Raw genomic sequence first — 12396 nt, forward strand, 5'->3', positions numbered from 1 at the left:
CCATTCCTTTGGAATTAGGGTTGTTCTTTGGAAATGACTGAAACTTGGGCCTGGTTTCTACAGGACCAAATTGTTTCCCTAGAATTGGCTGGTATTAATTTGCATGCTGTTTGAGTTGCGAGCAGTCTGATTTGAACTGTGAGCTGTTTAAAAATTATTCTTCCACTCTGGAGACAAACCTCTGAGTAACGAGATCTCAGTTATCTACATATTTTGAGGGAGCCCCTGCTGACAGGGACTCTGGACAATTTTATGTTTAAAAAGTGTGGTCTTTCCTCATGTGCATTTCCAACTAAATGGACCAAACTGACCTAAGGCAATTTAGAATAGCAATGGCCATTATGGGGAATTTTTGGAATCCTCAAAGTTAATTGGACTACAATAGCTCAGAAATTCCCAGAACTGAAGAGTATGCCTATTTTGATTGGCATGTTGAGGTTTCTAAATGTAATCAGGAGCCTAAAATTGCCTCTCAGTAAAATGAGATTTTAAGATTAACTAAGTCAAATATGTGGATAAAGAAAGACAAAGTGGTTCTCCACGCCTCAGGCTTTTCTTCCTTGGCTTCTCTGTCTCAGGCTTGACCTCTGGTACCATCTTGTCTCTCTTCCTCAGCTCCTCATGGCCAGACTCATCTGGAACCATCTTTCTCCTTTCCTTCTCTACTGCCTATGCCTCCTCTAGACCCTCAGTTCCCCCCCTTAATAATTCTCTCACCAAACTTCCCCTTTTCTCTGAAACTCTCCCCACTCCCTTTTCCTCTGAACTTATCAGAACCTGTCCCTTTAAAATTAAGCCTTCTGAGGTTCCAGAAGCTAAACCCTTAATCTCTTATATTCCCTGGACTAAAGCTGAACTGCAATCCACAATCAAAGATATACCCAAAGTAACTGAATATTGTCACAGATTTGCTGAGGAATTTAATGTAGTCATTCAAACTTATCAACTTGGTTTCTCTGACTTACCTTAGCTAATTCATATGTTTGTTGGTGATGGCCAGACCCAGCATTGGATCAGAACTGCTAATTGGGAAAATCCTGAAAGGTCTCTAGGATAACAACCAGGAGATCAGCCCTCTAACTTATTATATGATCAGGCTTGAGCAATCACTAGGTGACTTCATTGAGCAATTCCTAGGGTTTTTCCAAAGACTGTCAACTGGAACAAAATTCAGCCTTGCACACAAAAATCTGATGAACCTGTTCATTATGATTACAATTGAATTCAGATTATTTTTATGCAAAATTTTGGTCTTCCTCCAGATGTTGATTCCACCTGGGTAGCTTTTAATTCCATGTTTATTAATGGGCCAAACTGGGATCTTTCCTTTCTAATAAAAAGGACCAGGATGGAATGGAAAACTATGTCCCATCTAGTTTTGATTAATCTGGCAAAACTGCTCTCTCACACTATAGCTGAATCACCTAAAAGGAAGACTGCCTATATTCTTAAACTTCATCTACAGCAAATGAAGGCTCCTAAATGAAACTAAAATCCTCCTAGTTTCTGGTATTATTGAAAATAGCCAGGATACTGGAAAAGAGACTGTTACAAATTTAAGTGCTTTCAGTGTCTTCAGCCCTCTGACTAACCTTTCCAACATCTTCCAACTACTCAATGACAGGCTCTGAGGAACTATAGGGGCTCTTCCCAGTTCTCCATCTTAATCAGCTTAAAGAAATGTTTCTCAAGATTGGGGTTGAAACTCTTCCAGTCCTAATGGACACCAGAGTCACACACTCAGTGCTCCATCCCATTACTAAAAAGCAGCCTCTGCCTCCAAGTACTAACACAGTTCAAATAGTGGGGATCTCTAACGAATCTCAAGAGGTTCTTGTCTCTGAACCTATTCCCTTTCCTTTAGGCCCTTTGAGAGACACATGTATTTTTCTCCTTAGTTCCTCTGCCCCTACCCATTTATTAGGCTGAGACTTTTTGGAGAAGTATCATGCTGGAAATTCTTTCTTCCAAAAGGGGGAAATAATTCTAGAATTTGACAGTAGCCATCAACATCACCAACCAGGTAAATTAAATGACCCCTTTGACTCTTTTATTTGTTCTGTCTCTGACAGTTCTAGAGTGGATTTTGGAAACACTGATCATTTGTCCCTATTGAATCAGCCACCACCATCTTTATAGGCAAAATCTCCAACTGATATTGGCAAACTTCAAAGAGCACCCCTTCCCATCAAGATTCAAATATATCCCTCAAAACCTCTTCCCAGAATTAATCAATACCCTATAAGTAAAGAAACCCTTCAAGGCATAAAGCCTATAATAGAAGATTATAAGGCTCAGAACCTCATTATGCCTGTACTAATTCCTGTAAGGATGCTATTTTACCTGTGAGAAAACCTAAGGGCTGAGTGTAGAGGTTTGTCCAGGACCTCTGAGCAATAAGCAACATTGTTATCCCTAGACACCCTGTTGTTCCTAATCCTCAGACTTTCTAACATCCATTCCCACTGGAAGCAAATTCTTTACTGTAAGTGATTTATGCAGTGCATTCTTTAGTATTCCACTTGATGAAGCTAGCCAACACCTTTTTACCTCTACTTGGGAAGAAAAACAATTCACCTGGACAGTAATGCTCAGGGTTTTACTGAGAGTCCTTCTTATTTCTTGTAAATCCTGAAGGTTGACCTGGATGATATAAAGTTCCCTACAGGTCTACTTTGTTGCATATGTGAATGATTTGCTTCTTTGATCTTCTAAAGCCTACTCACAGGAAGACAGCATCCACTTTCTAAAGCTTTTAGCCTTAAAGGGACATAAGATTGCCAAGGAAAAACTTGTAATTTGCCCAAACCCAGGTTTGATATTTAGGGCATCTGGTGTCAGAACAAGGGCTACACTTTGATACAGATAGACTTCATAGTGATTGAGGAACCTGTTTTACTGGCCAGGTACTTCAACAAGTCTGTGGCATCAGTCCTCTGATTTAGTCGATCACAGTAATGGCATTATTAAGACTCAACTGGCAAAATTCATAGAGGTCATACAAATACCTTGGCCCAAAGCATTGCTATTGGTCCCTCTAAATCTCAGATCCACACTTTTTGTAACTCAAAAATTCTCACCCATTGAAACAGTCACAGGACACCCAACACACTTGGTTACTGCTTTTTTTGACCTACAACTGAAAAGAGGAGAGCTACTCCAATAACACAAGGGCCAAATTGCTCCTATTAAAAATAACCATGTTTTGGTAGAGCAATCTTTTTACAGTGCATTCTCAGGAGACAAAGACCTTAAGCATCACACCTTGCAACCTGAAGATTTTATCTACTGGAAAAGACACCTCCAGAAGAACTTTCTTCAACCTTATTGGAGAGGCCCCTATCAGGTATTGCTAACCAACCCTTCTGCCGCCAAAGACCAAGGAATAGATTCTCGGACTCACGTGACACACCTAAAGAAAGCACCAAATTCTGAAGGGACCTCAAAAAGTCTGGTGACCTGAAAGTAAATATTTCCCAGAACTGAAGTAGACAACACCTGATGAGGCAGCTTTCTGAAGATATTTGGACCAGGTCTTTAGGAAGTTTATTTCCAAACCTTTGACAATGACATAATGCTTCAGATGATCTCCAATGTCTATGATCTTGATAACATATGGAATTTAGACAGAAAGTGTCTGAGAGTTCTCCCTTCTACCTTCCTTTGTTACTCGAATATGACCTCAGTAGGTTTCCAATCTGTGCATTCCCTTCTGATATGAGACCCCACACACAGGAAAGGTCCTTCCTGGCACTGAGGGACAAAAAGCCATTGAAACTAGAAAAGCTGACTCTTGATCAGTGATGCTCCGAGAGAAAGATCATGATCAAAAGGAGGACATATAAAAAATTAATAAACAGAAACCTCAATTAAATAGATTTGGGAGACCAGAAGGAGCTCTCATGCCCTGTGGTGACAGCAGAGCCCAACAGGAAGAAGAAAGACTCCTCCTCTTTCCTGGCAAGCACTCAGCCAATGAAAAGCCATGGACTGTTTGTTTACTACAGCCCTCCCAACTTCCTTTTGCCCTCCATAAAAGCATTCTCCTTCCGTTGCTGTGCAGGGACTTACAAGTGGCTCACCATGGTTGCAGGCCCCGAATTGCAGCCTTCTACTGATCCCAAATAAACCCATCTTTGCTGGAAAAACATACGGCAATCTATTTGTTTTAGGTCAACACTTCCATCCTTGTTCTCCTTAAAACTTATCCCCAAAAGAGCAGCCAGAGTGTTCCTTTTAAAGAAAGAAGTCACGTCATGTTACCCCTCTCTCAAAATTCTCCAATGGCTTCCCTCTTTTCAAGTAAAAGCTCACAAAGCTCTATGTAATACAGCCCCAGTGGCCTCTCTGATTTCACATTGTAACACTAGCCCCTTCAACCTCTTTCCCACATTGGCTTCCTTGTTGGTCCTTGACATGGCACATATCGCATGCTCCCACCTCAGGGCCCTGGGACCTACTGTTCACTTGACTTGAAACATTCTCCTAGACATTTGCCTGGTTTGCCCTTTTATCCCCTTTAGGTCTATGCTCATATGTCACCTTATCGGAGAGGCCTTCTCTAACAGTCTTTTATAAAATCAAAACATCCCTTCCCCAATACACACACACACACACACACACACACACACACACACACACACACACACACCTTTTCCTCTTATCCTGTTTTATACATTCTCAGAATGTACCACTACCTGATATTTGTTCAATATTTATTTATTCTGTTTCCTGCTCCTCTCCCACCTAAAGTGTAAAATTTCCTCCTTGTTTCCAGAGTTCCTAGAGCAGTAGTAGGTGCTCATTAAAATTTCATATTTTCTGAATGAATTAATAAAAGCCTGCATCATCATATAGGTACTGTAACTTTTACAATTACATGGGGATGGTAGACAGGGAAGGATAGAAAGAAAAATAAACTTAGAATTGCAAAGAAAAAATACATGTCCCAGAACGCTGCCTACCAACTGTCTTAATTGGAAGAAGTTGTTTACCTTTTGGAGCCTTAGTTTCCTCATCTCTAAAATGCATATAATAACCGAGGTCATAATAGAGGAACATAAGGAGAGAACATAAGTAAAACATAAGTAAAAGGAAAGTAAAAGCCCTTGCAAATTGTAAAGACCTGAAAAAGATACAAAATTGCTATTGATGGCTTTACTCTTATTTTTGCTTTACTGAAACCCTGCAGAGATGAGAAGATAGTTGCCAAGACTTCATCATTTTAGGAGCACCCAAAGGCAAACTCAACAGCAATTTAGATGAAGTTGAGTGGAGATAAAGGTGAAAGAAGAGATGAACAAATATAAACAACAGAAGAGTACGGTAACATCAGCACATCAGTAGAGCCCTTTATATATGTCAAAGAAGATCTTACCTGTATATTGCCCATCAAGTGTGATTTGGCCGAAATCCTGATGCCTAATTGCGATTATCTCATGCCATTTGCCATCACTATATTGTTTACCATCATCATTTGCTGTGGTAACTTCTACTGCAGACCCCTTAAGGGAATGAATGAGGGGAAAAAAATCAATAAGTGAGTATACATGTTACATACATATACATATATATTTGTATTTTTGTTAAAAAACCAATTGGAAAATTTCAACATGATCCAGATGCAAGCATGCACATGTTTCAAACAGAACTCAAAATTAAAGTTGATACATCCTTCTGGCTTCTCTCTGATGTACTTCTGTGTCACCTCAGTGCTCAAATCTGAAGAGAACTTCTCTTTGGAATAAAAATCTTTTACAAGTAGCCTTGGATTTTGAGTAACTATACTCATCAGAAAGGTAATGAATTTTCTATTCTAATATTTTAAATTTGGGGGCAGAAATATAAAAAAGAGAAGAATTTAAAACTAATAAAATACTATTCAAATAATATTGTTCTAAAGATAAGGAAATGTCTGGCAAGTTATTTTCTTTTACCTTCACTACACTACATATAGCAAGAAGGAAAAAGATTCACAATAAAAATTAATCAGTTACTAATGCCTTGAACATAAGCATAGCGGTTAAACTTAATACTCAATGCTTTGTAGTCTAAATTCTAGCATTTATACTTTTGCCTATGGTAATAGTATAGTTAAAAATGAGTTCCTAAGGGGATAAGACTAGGAAATGGCAGATGTTAAGAACAGATATTAGCTAAAAGGAGGTGAGGATAAGAAAACAAAGAAAAGTAGAAGAGAAACATTTCATCTTAACACTTTAGAGCTATGTATATTCTGGTTAGCACAATGGTACTCTTTTAATGTTAGTGAACACTTAAGATTAAGTAAACGATATTTCAACTTTGTCACCATCATCATTTACTACTACTATGGTTAAAGAAAAAACAACCAGAAAATTACTCTAAACCTTCTAAATGAAAACAATTTTTTTCTTTCTTTCTTAATAAAGTAGATCTCTTCAGCAATACTTAACTTCAATCAATAAAAATTTTTTAAAAGCTAAAAATAAGATTTGGTAAAATATTACAGAATATATTTTTAAATTACTTGGAATGTTTCATCAAATTCTAATAATCTTGGCATACTGTTTTTCAAAAAAGATAAAACTGATAATTATCTGATGTAATATGGTGAAGATTTATGTCACAAAAATTGCAACGTTAATCACACCATCTTCAGTAAAACATTTCTGTTTATATTTCCCTAAAATAGCTTCAGCAGTATACCATGTCCGTTCTATGCATTTAATTGGCTCCTGTCAGGCCTCATACAGAGCATGACAACATGTATGACATACAGAATTTCATATTACCAAAAAAGAGCTTTTAATTTCCCATGAGTAGGAGTGGATTGCTTCTCACGTGGACAATATCCCAACTTTTACAGGCAACTTGATCAGCTAGAAAGATGACCATTTTGGTAAGTCCTCGAATCTTTGTAGGCTGACTTTCCTTCTAACTCTTTCCTCTACATATTCTTTTATTTTCCTCAACCCTATTTCAACATTTTAATATTTTACAAACACACATTTCATTATCGTAGTTTAATAATTAAAAGCAGAACTAGTGTCGTGCCCAATTAATGTGCCCTGGTAGCATGCCCATTAGTTTTTCCATTAGTGAATTCAACAATACTAATGGGATTACTAGCATGGGATGCTAATTGGGCGTGACATAAGAAACTGGCTTACTTCTTAGCATACCCTTGCTAATGATGAAATTAATGAGCATTTTATTAAATGCTGTCTCATCAAAGTGTACTTAGTTAGCGTTAAAATTGTTACAAACGATGCTGCATTCTAAAGATCAGGTGTCTGAGTAAGTGGTTCTTCATATCATGTTTGGCGACAGTCTGAAACATTAATAGTTCTCTACATCAGAAATCACATTGACTGATGACACATTCAAGTACATAACACACAGCCTCAGTATGCCAAATTTTCTTCATACTTAGAGGAACTTAGTGTATTATTCTTTGATGATCATTTTAAGATTATTTTACCTCACTAATGTTAAGAGAATAATTCTGTGATCAATTCTGATGTCATATGATGCAGTTTGTTTTTTCCATCTGGAAAATATCAGACATGTTAAATAGATTCTATTCGGAATTTTTTTTGAAGGCTTTCACTTTCACCATTTCCCTAAGTGAAGTCAGAATGTTATGTGAATTTCCTGTTAATGTCACTGAACATAAAACATTTAAATGAGAACCACGAGTCATTACTGGTCAATAAAATATCATCTGATCAAGTATTTCCAAATTGAAATTAATCTAATGAAAATAGGAAGACTCTTAGCTAATTGTTAGAGAGAACAAAAAATACAGCAATTAAAAAATGGAGTAACTTTACTGATTCTTAACAATAATTCTAAGTGTTCAGTTTATAATAGGCAAACATATGTCCTGTTTTAAATATTATGAAGAATCTTCCCCCTTTCCCCCAAATATTTTTTCATAGAATGAATCAGATAGTTGGAAGGAATGCCAAATAAGTTTTTACGCCTCTATGTAGAATTATACTGTTATGTAAAGAATTCGTTACTTAAGATTATTAAGATATTTTAAAAAGAACAAAGTACACAATGACTTCAGTTATTTTGAAACTACGTGTTAGAGAGTAACTTTAAATTCCTACAAAATGCTCTTACCACAACTCAAAATTTAATTATTTTGAATGGATTCAGGAACAGTAATTTGAAAATAACTATCAGTATAAGTCAAAGAAACTAACTGACAAATGAAAACAAATAACTAAAATTGTTAAATTATCATTAAAGAACTGGAAATTTTATCCTAGAAAATGGGTAATTTCTGCAATTATGAGTACTATTTTACCAACAGCTATCAAGCCACTCAGTCACCAAAACAGTCAACAGTCCTTTATTTATTTACGAGTATATCTACTATGTTCCAAGGACTGTACTGAGCCTCAAGGATGTATCTGGGGACTAATAGACAGACCTGCCCTCACTGGATTGTACACTCAGATAAGAAAGACACAAAGAGCAAATAACTACTTGTCTGATGAGTACAATAAGGTGTTCATTAGATAATCTTGTATCCTTTAAAGACAAAAGGAAAGAAAACTGGCTTAAAGTGGTACCTAATTATTTAAAATATAAATACTTTGAAATGTCAATGGGGGACGTATAAAACAAACTCCTAAGCTTCTTTAAATTTGGGGTAGCTCTAACTTTCTTCAAGAAGTTGTATTCATGACACAGAGTACAGACTTGTGGTTGCCAAAGCGGTGAGGGATTGCGGAGGGAAGGATTGGGAGTTTGGGATTAGCAGATGCAAACTATTATATATAGGATGGATAAACAACAAGGTCCTACTGTATAGCACAGGGAACTATATTCAATATCCTGTGGTAAACCATAATGGAAAAGAATATGAAAAAGAATATATATATGTATAACTGAGTCACTTTGCTGTACAGCAGAAACTAACACAACACTGTAAATCAACTCGACTTCAATAAAAAAAAAGAGAGAGAAAAAAAAGCTGTATTCATATTCCTACCCCAAAAGAGAAAAAAATGGAAGAATATTCCAAATATTCTCCATTCCTCAGTTTCAACAATTCTTTGTCTGATAATATGTGGGGCTTCCATTAAAAAGTTAGCAATATGTCCAGTTAACCTGGATAAATTCTTTCGTGGTGAGGAAGGACCAGTCCCGGCTAGCTTGAGCTCATGGACTCATGTAAAGACAGCATCACAAGCACTCAGTGTGATACATCTGATCACATTTTCTCAAATGTATCTTAAGGCAGTCCGGCTCAACCAATGCCGTACTTTCTTTTGTGTAAATTAATTATCACTTTCCTGAAAATGCAGGTAACTTTTGCTTCGTAGAGGGATATTATTATTCCAGGTAAAAATGCACTTGTAAGGCATCATTAAACCCTCTGCATTCCCCTGGTCCTCCAACTTTGGCTATAACAATTTCATTAACACTTGCCTGGCAGGTACCAACTTTGTATACAGGTTACGATTTGGGTATATCGGGCAGAGACAGGCAGCGGGGAAAGCCAATGGCAGTGAGGAGCACTGTAGGTCATTGTCTGAGGGAAGAGGGGGAGGAAATGGTTGGCAATGCCCTTGTGAATGCTTCCTTGAACTCTGCTCTGGTCTACACCAGCCTGTCTATCTGATCATTGAAAAGGGGATGAAAAAGATGAGATGGAGAGAGTTTTCTGGCAGCCAGTCTCAGGATCGTAATGGCAATAATGTGGCTGAGTAGAGTAAAGCATTATTTAACTTCTTCCCCTTCCTATTCTGCAGAATCTGAAGCTATCACATCTGTTAGAAAGAGAAATAACACTGTCAAAGAGATGGCAGTCATGTTTCAGTTCTGGTGGAATCATTTTTGGATTAATTCTGCAAAGACTTTGCCCCATATGTTTAGAGTATATTGTGGGCGGGGGGCGGGGGGGCAGGCAGGGCACATTTATTAAATACTCAAAACCTGTGAACAAACCCGTGGCCATTGTATGATTACAGATGTAGCTCTGGGGTGTGAATGGTCATCTGGAATCACACTCACAGACACCAGGATGGACGTTTATGAGGGTGTGACCGATTGTATTATAAGTGTGAGGCAGCGTGAAGCCACCCTGGCACACTGCCCTGTTCAAGTCCAGCAGGACTCTGTACTCCAATCTTCGAAGGAGGGGTGTCTAGAGAGAGGACGGCAGGAGTGGCATTTTGTTCATTTCTCATTTCCATGTTTCCAACTCATAACTGCCTAGCACAGTGCCTGGAATATTACACATTTTTAACAATGTTTCATTGAATGAAATAAACTAAATCCAGTGTCAGTTCTATCACTAGATCACTGTGTGACCCTAGTTAAGACACTTATCTAAAGCAGGGAAGAAAACAATACCTACCTCAGGTGGCTACTTCAAGAATGAAATGAGACAATCAACATGAACCCACTTTGTGTACTTTTAAAGCTCTGTAAATAAATGGCTATATGATTAAAGATTTTCTCCATCTGGCTTGATCTCAAATATACCTAGATATTAACAGGTTGAGGTAGAAGAAGCAGAACCAGATTTTTTCTTTCTCATTGATATTCTTCTATTTTACTGGATTGTTTCCTTTCTTTTATGGTTTTTGTTGATATTTACAATTTAGCATTTAGTCTTTTTTTTTTATCTTGTTAATTGTTCTTGGAACATTTTCGTTCTGTTAGTAATTAATTTCTTTTGTCCCATTTAAAATCAAATATTTTTGTCCATTTATTTTATGAAAATAAGAAACCAATATGACCTATACCCTTACTGCTCCCTCTACTAAGTTGATACCTTTAGAAACTTTTAAGTCACTCATTTTTCCCCCCTCCTTCAACTCTTAGTAATTTTAGCACCAAACAATTATCAGGGCATTTTTTCCCCTTTGCTGTGTGTCTCTTCTATGTCAAAGATTCTTTGGCACATAAAACACATTTCTAGTCATTTTGTCATTAAATACTTAGGTTGAACTTAATATCCTTAGGTTTATTATTCACCACTACTTCTCCTCTATATTTCAAATTCTTTATTTTTTCCTTCTGATTAGAAGCCTTGCTGAAATATTTCCTTCCGATATGGTGCATGGATGGTATTTAAACTGAATCTCTGGACACCAACAAGCATGTTGAAACAAGCATCTTTCATGTTGAAAAGCTTGGTCACAGATTAGCTGTATAACTTGGGAAAATTAATTTAACCATGACTCAGATTTTCACCTGTAAAGTGGGGATAATGAGTACCTGCTTTATAGAGTTGTTGTGATGTTTAAATGTGTGTGTGTGTGTGTGTGTGTGTGTGTGTGTGTGTGTGTGTGTATTTATGTATAGAGAGAACACTTAGAATAATGGCTGGCACACAGAGGTCCTATAGAAGAACTAGCTTTGCTTAATCTTGACTAGAACTTGATGAGTCCTTCCAATAAATTTATAATCAAGTCTATTAAATCATATATTCTCTCCTATTTTATATTTCATTATCTTCTCCCAGCCTTCTTTACCTTGTGCATGTGTTTTTTGTTCTCCTTTTGAATTTCTTCGTAATATTAGCATCTTCCTTCATCTCTCTTTATGTTTTCATATTTTTGTTATGTATTTTGACCTAGCAATCTGAGGCTCAGCAGTCTCTCTTCTAATTAGTCTACTTAAAGGACTCAAATGAAAAATAATAATTTCAGTTCCGTAACTGAATCAATGTCAGTGTGCTGTTTTTGTTTTCCCGATGCCATCTGCCTTGCCTTTGGAAACAGCTGCTTCTTAGCCCTTTCTCTCTGGATGCTGGATCTGCTTAGGTGTGATGCTATTTCTTTTTGCTTACTCATTGCCTACCTCTTGGCATTCCTTAAGAAGCTGCAATTCTAGGGGACACCCAGGGGTCCTTGTGCCTGAGTACCTATAGTGGTCAGGCCAGGGGGTTATCAGGTTGCTGTCAAAATACCAGGAATAAACCTTTCTTTCCCTGGTCTTGCCAGTTGCCAGTTCATGGCTCTACCACTTCCTAACACAGGAACGACTCAGTCTGCCTCTTGAGAGCTTCTGCAGGGATCCTGGGTGATGCTCAGACATACTTGGTCCAGCAGGCCCTGACTTTCCTCTCAAAGGTGAGTGGGTCTCCAGGATGTAGGAAGCCCTTGGTCCATTATCCCTTAGATACAGAGGGGGAAAGCTGTGCCTCCTTTAATAATATAACATTAAACATTTATTTGGCAAGCATCATTTATGTCTTAGATCAGCAGTTTTAAGTTGAAAACCTGAGAAAAATCTTTGACATAGTCTTATTCCTCAATTACTCACAGGTCCAACACAGTGCTTAACAGCAAATGCTTACGAGCCTTCCTTTAACTAAAGTGAAGACAACTATGCAATAGTTTCCCATTGCCCTCAGGAAAAATTTAAATCCTCTCAAATCCTTCC

The 12396-nt window shown here is 37.4% G+C and overlaps 1 protein-coding gene across 1 annotated transcript in view; it reads right to left on the bottom strand.

Annotated features, from left to right (window-relative positions):
- Window positions 1-12396, bottom strand: part of USH2A (usherin) — a 783103-nt gene that overhangs the window by 462383 nt on the left and 308324 nt on the right. Inside the window, exon 22 of the mRNA XM_082362477.1 lies at window positions 5378-5525. Coding sequence (XP_082218603.1) covers window positions 5378-5525 — 148 coding nt within the window. The remainder of the gene's footprint in view (window positions 1-5377; window positions 5526-12396) is intronic.

This window comes from Balaenoptera borealis, assembly GCF_965194805.1.
Source record: "Balaenoptera borealis genome assembly, chromosome: 1".
In the NCBI taxonomy this organism is placed as follows: Eukaryota; Metazoa; Chordata; class Mammalia; order Artiodactyla; family Balaenopteridae; genus Balaenoptera; species Balaenoptera borealis.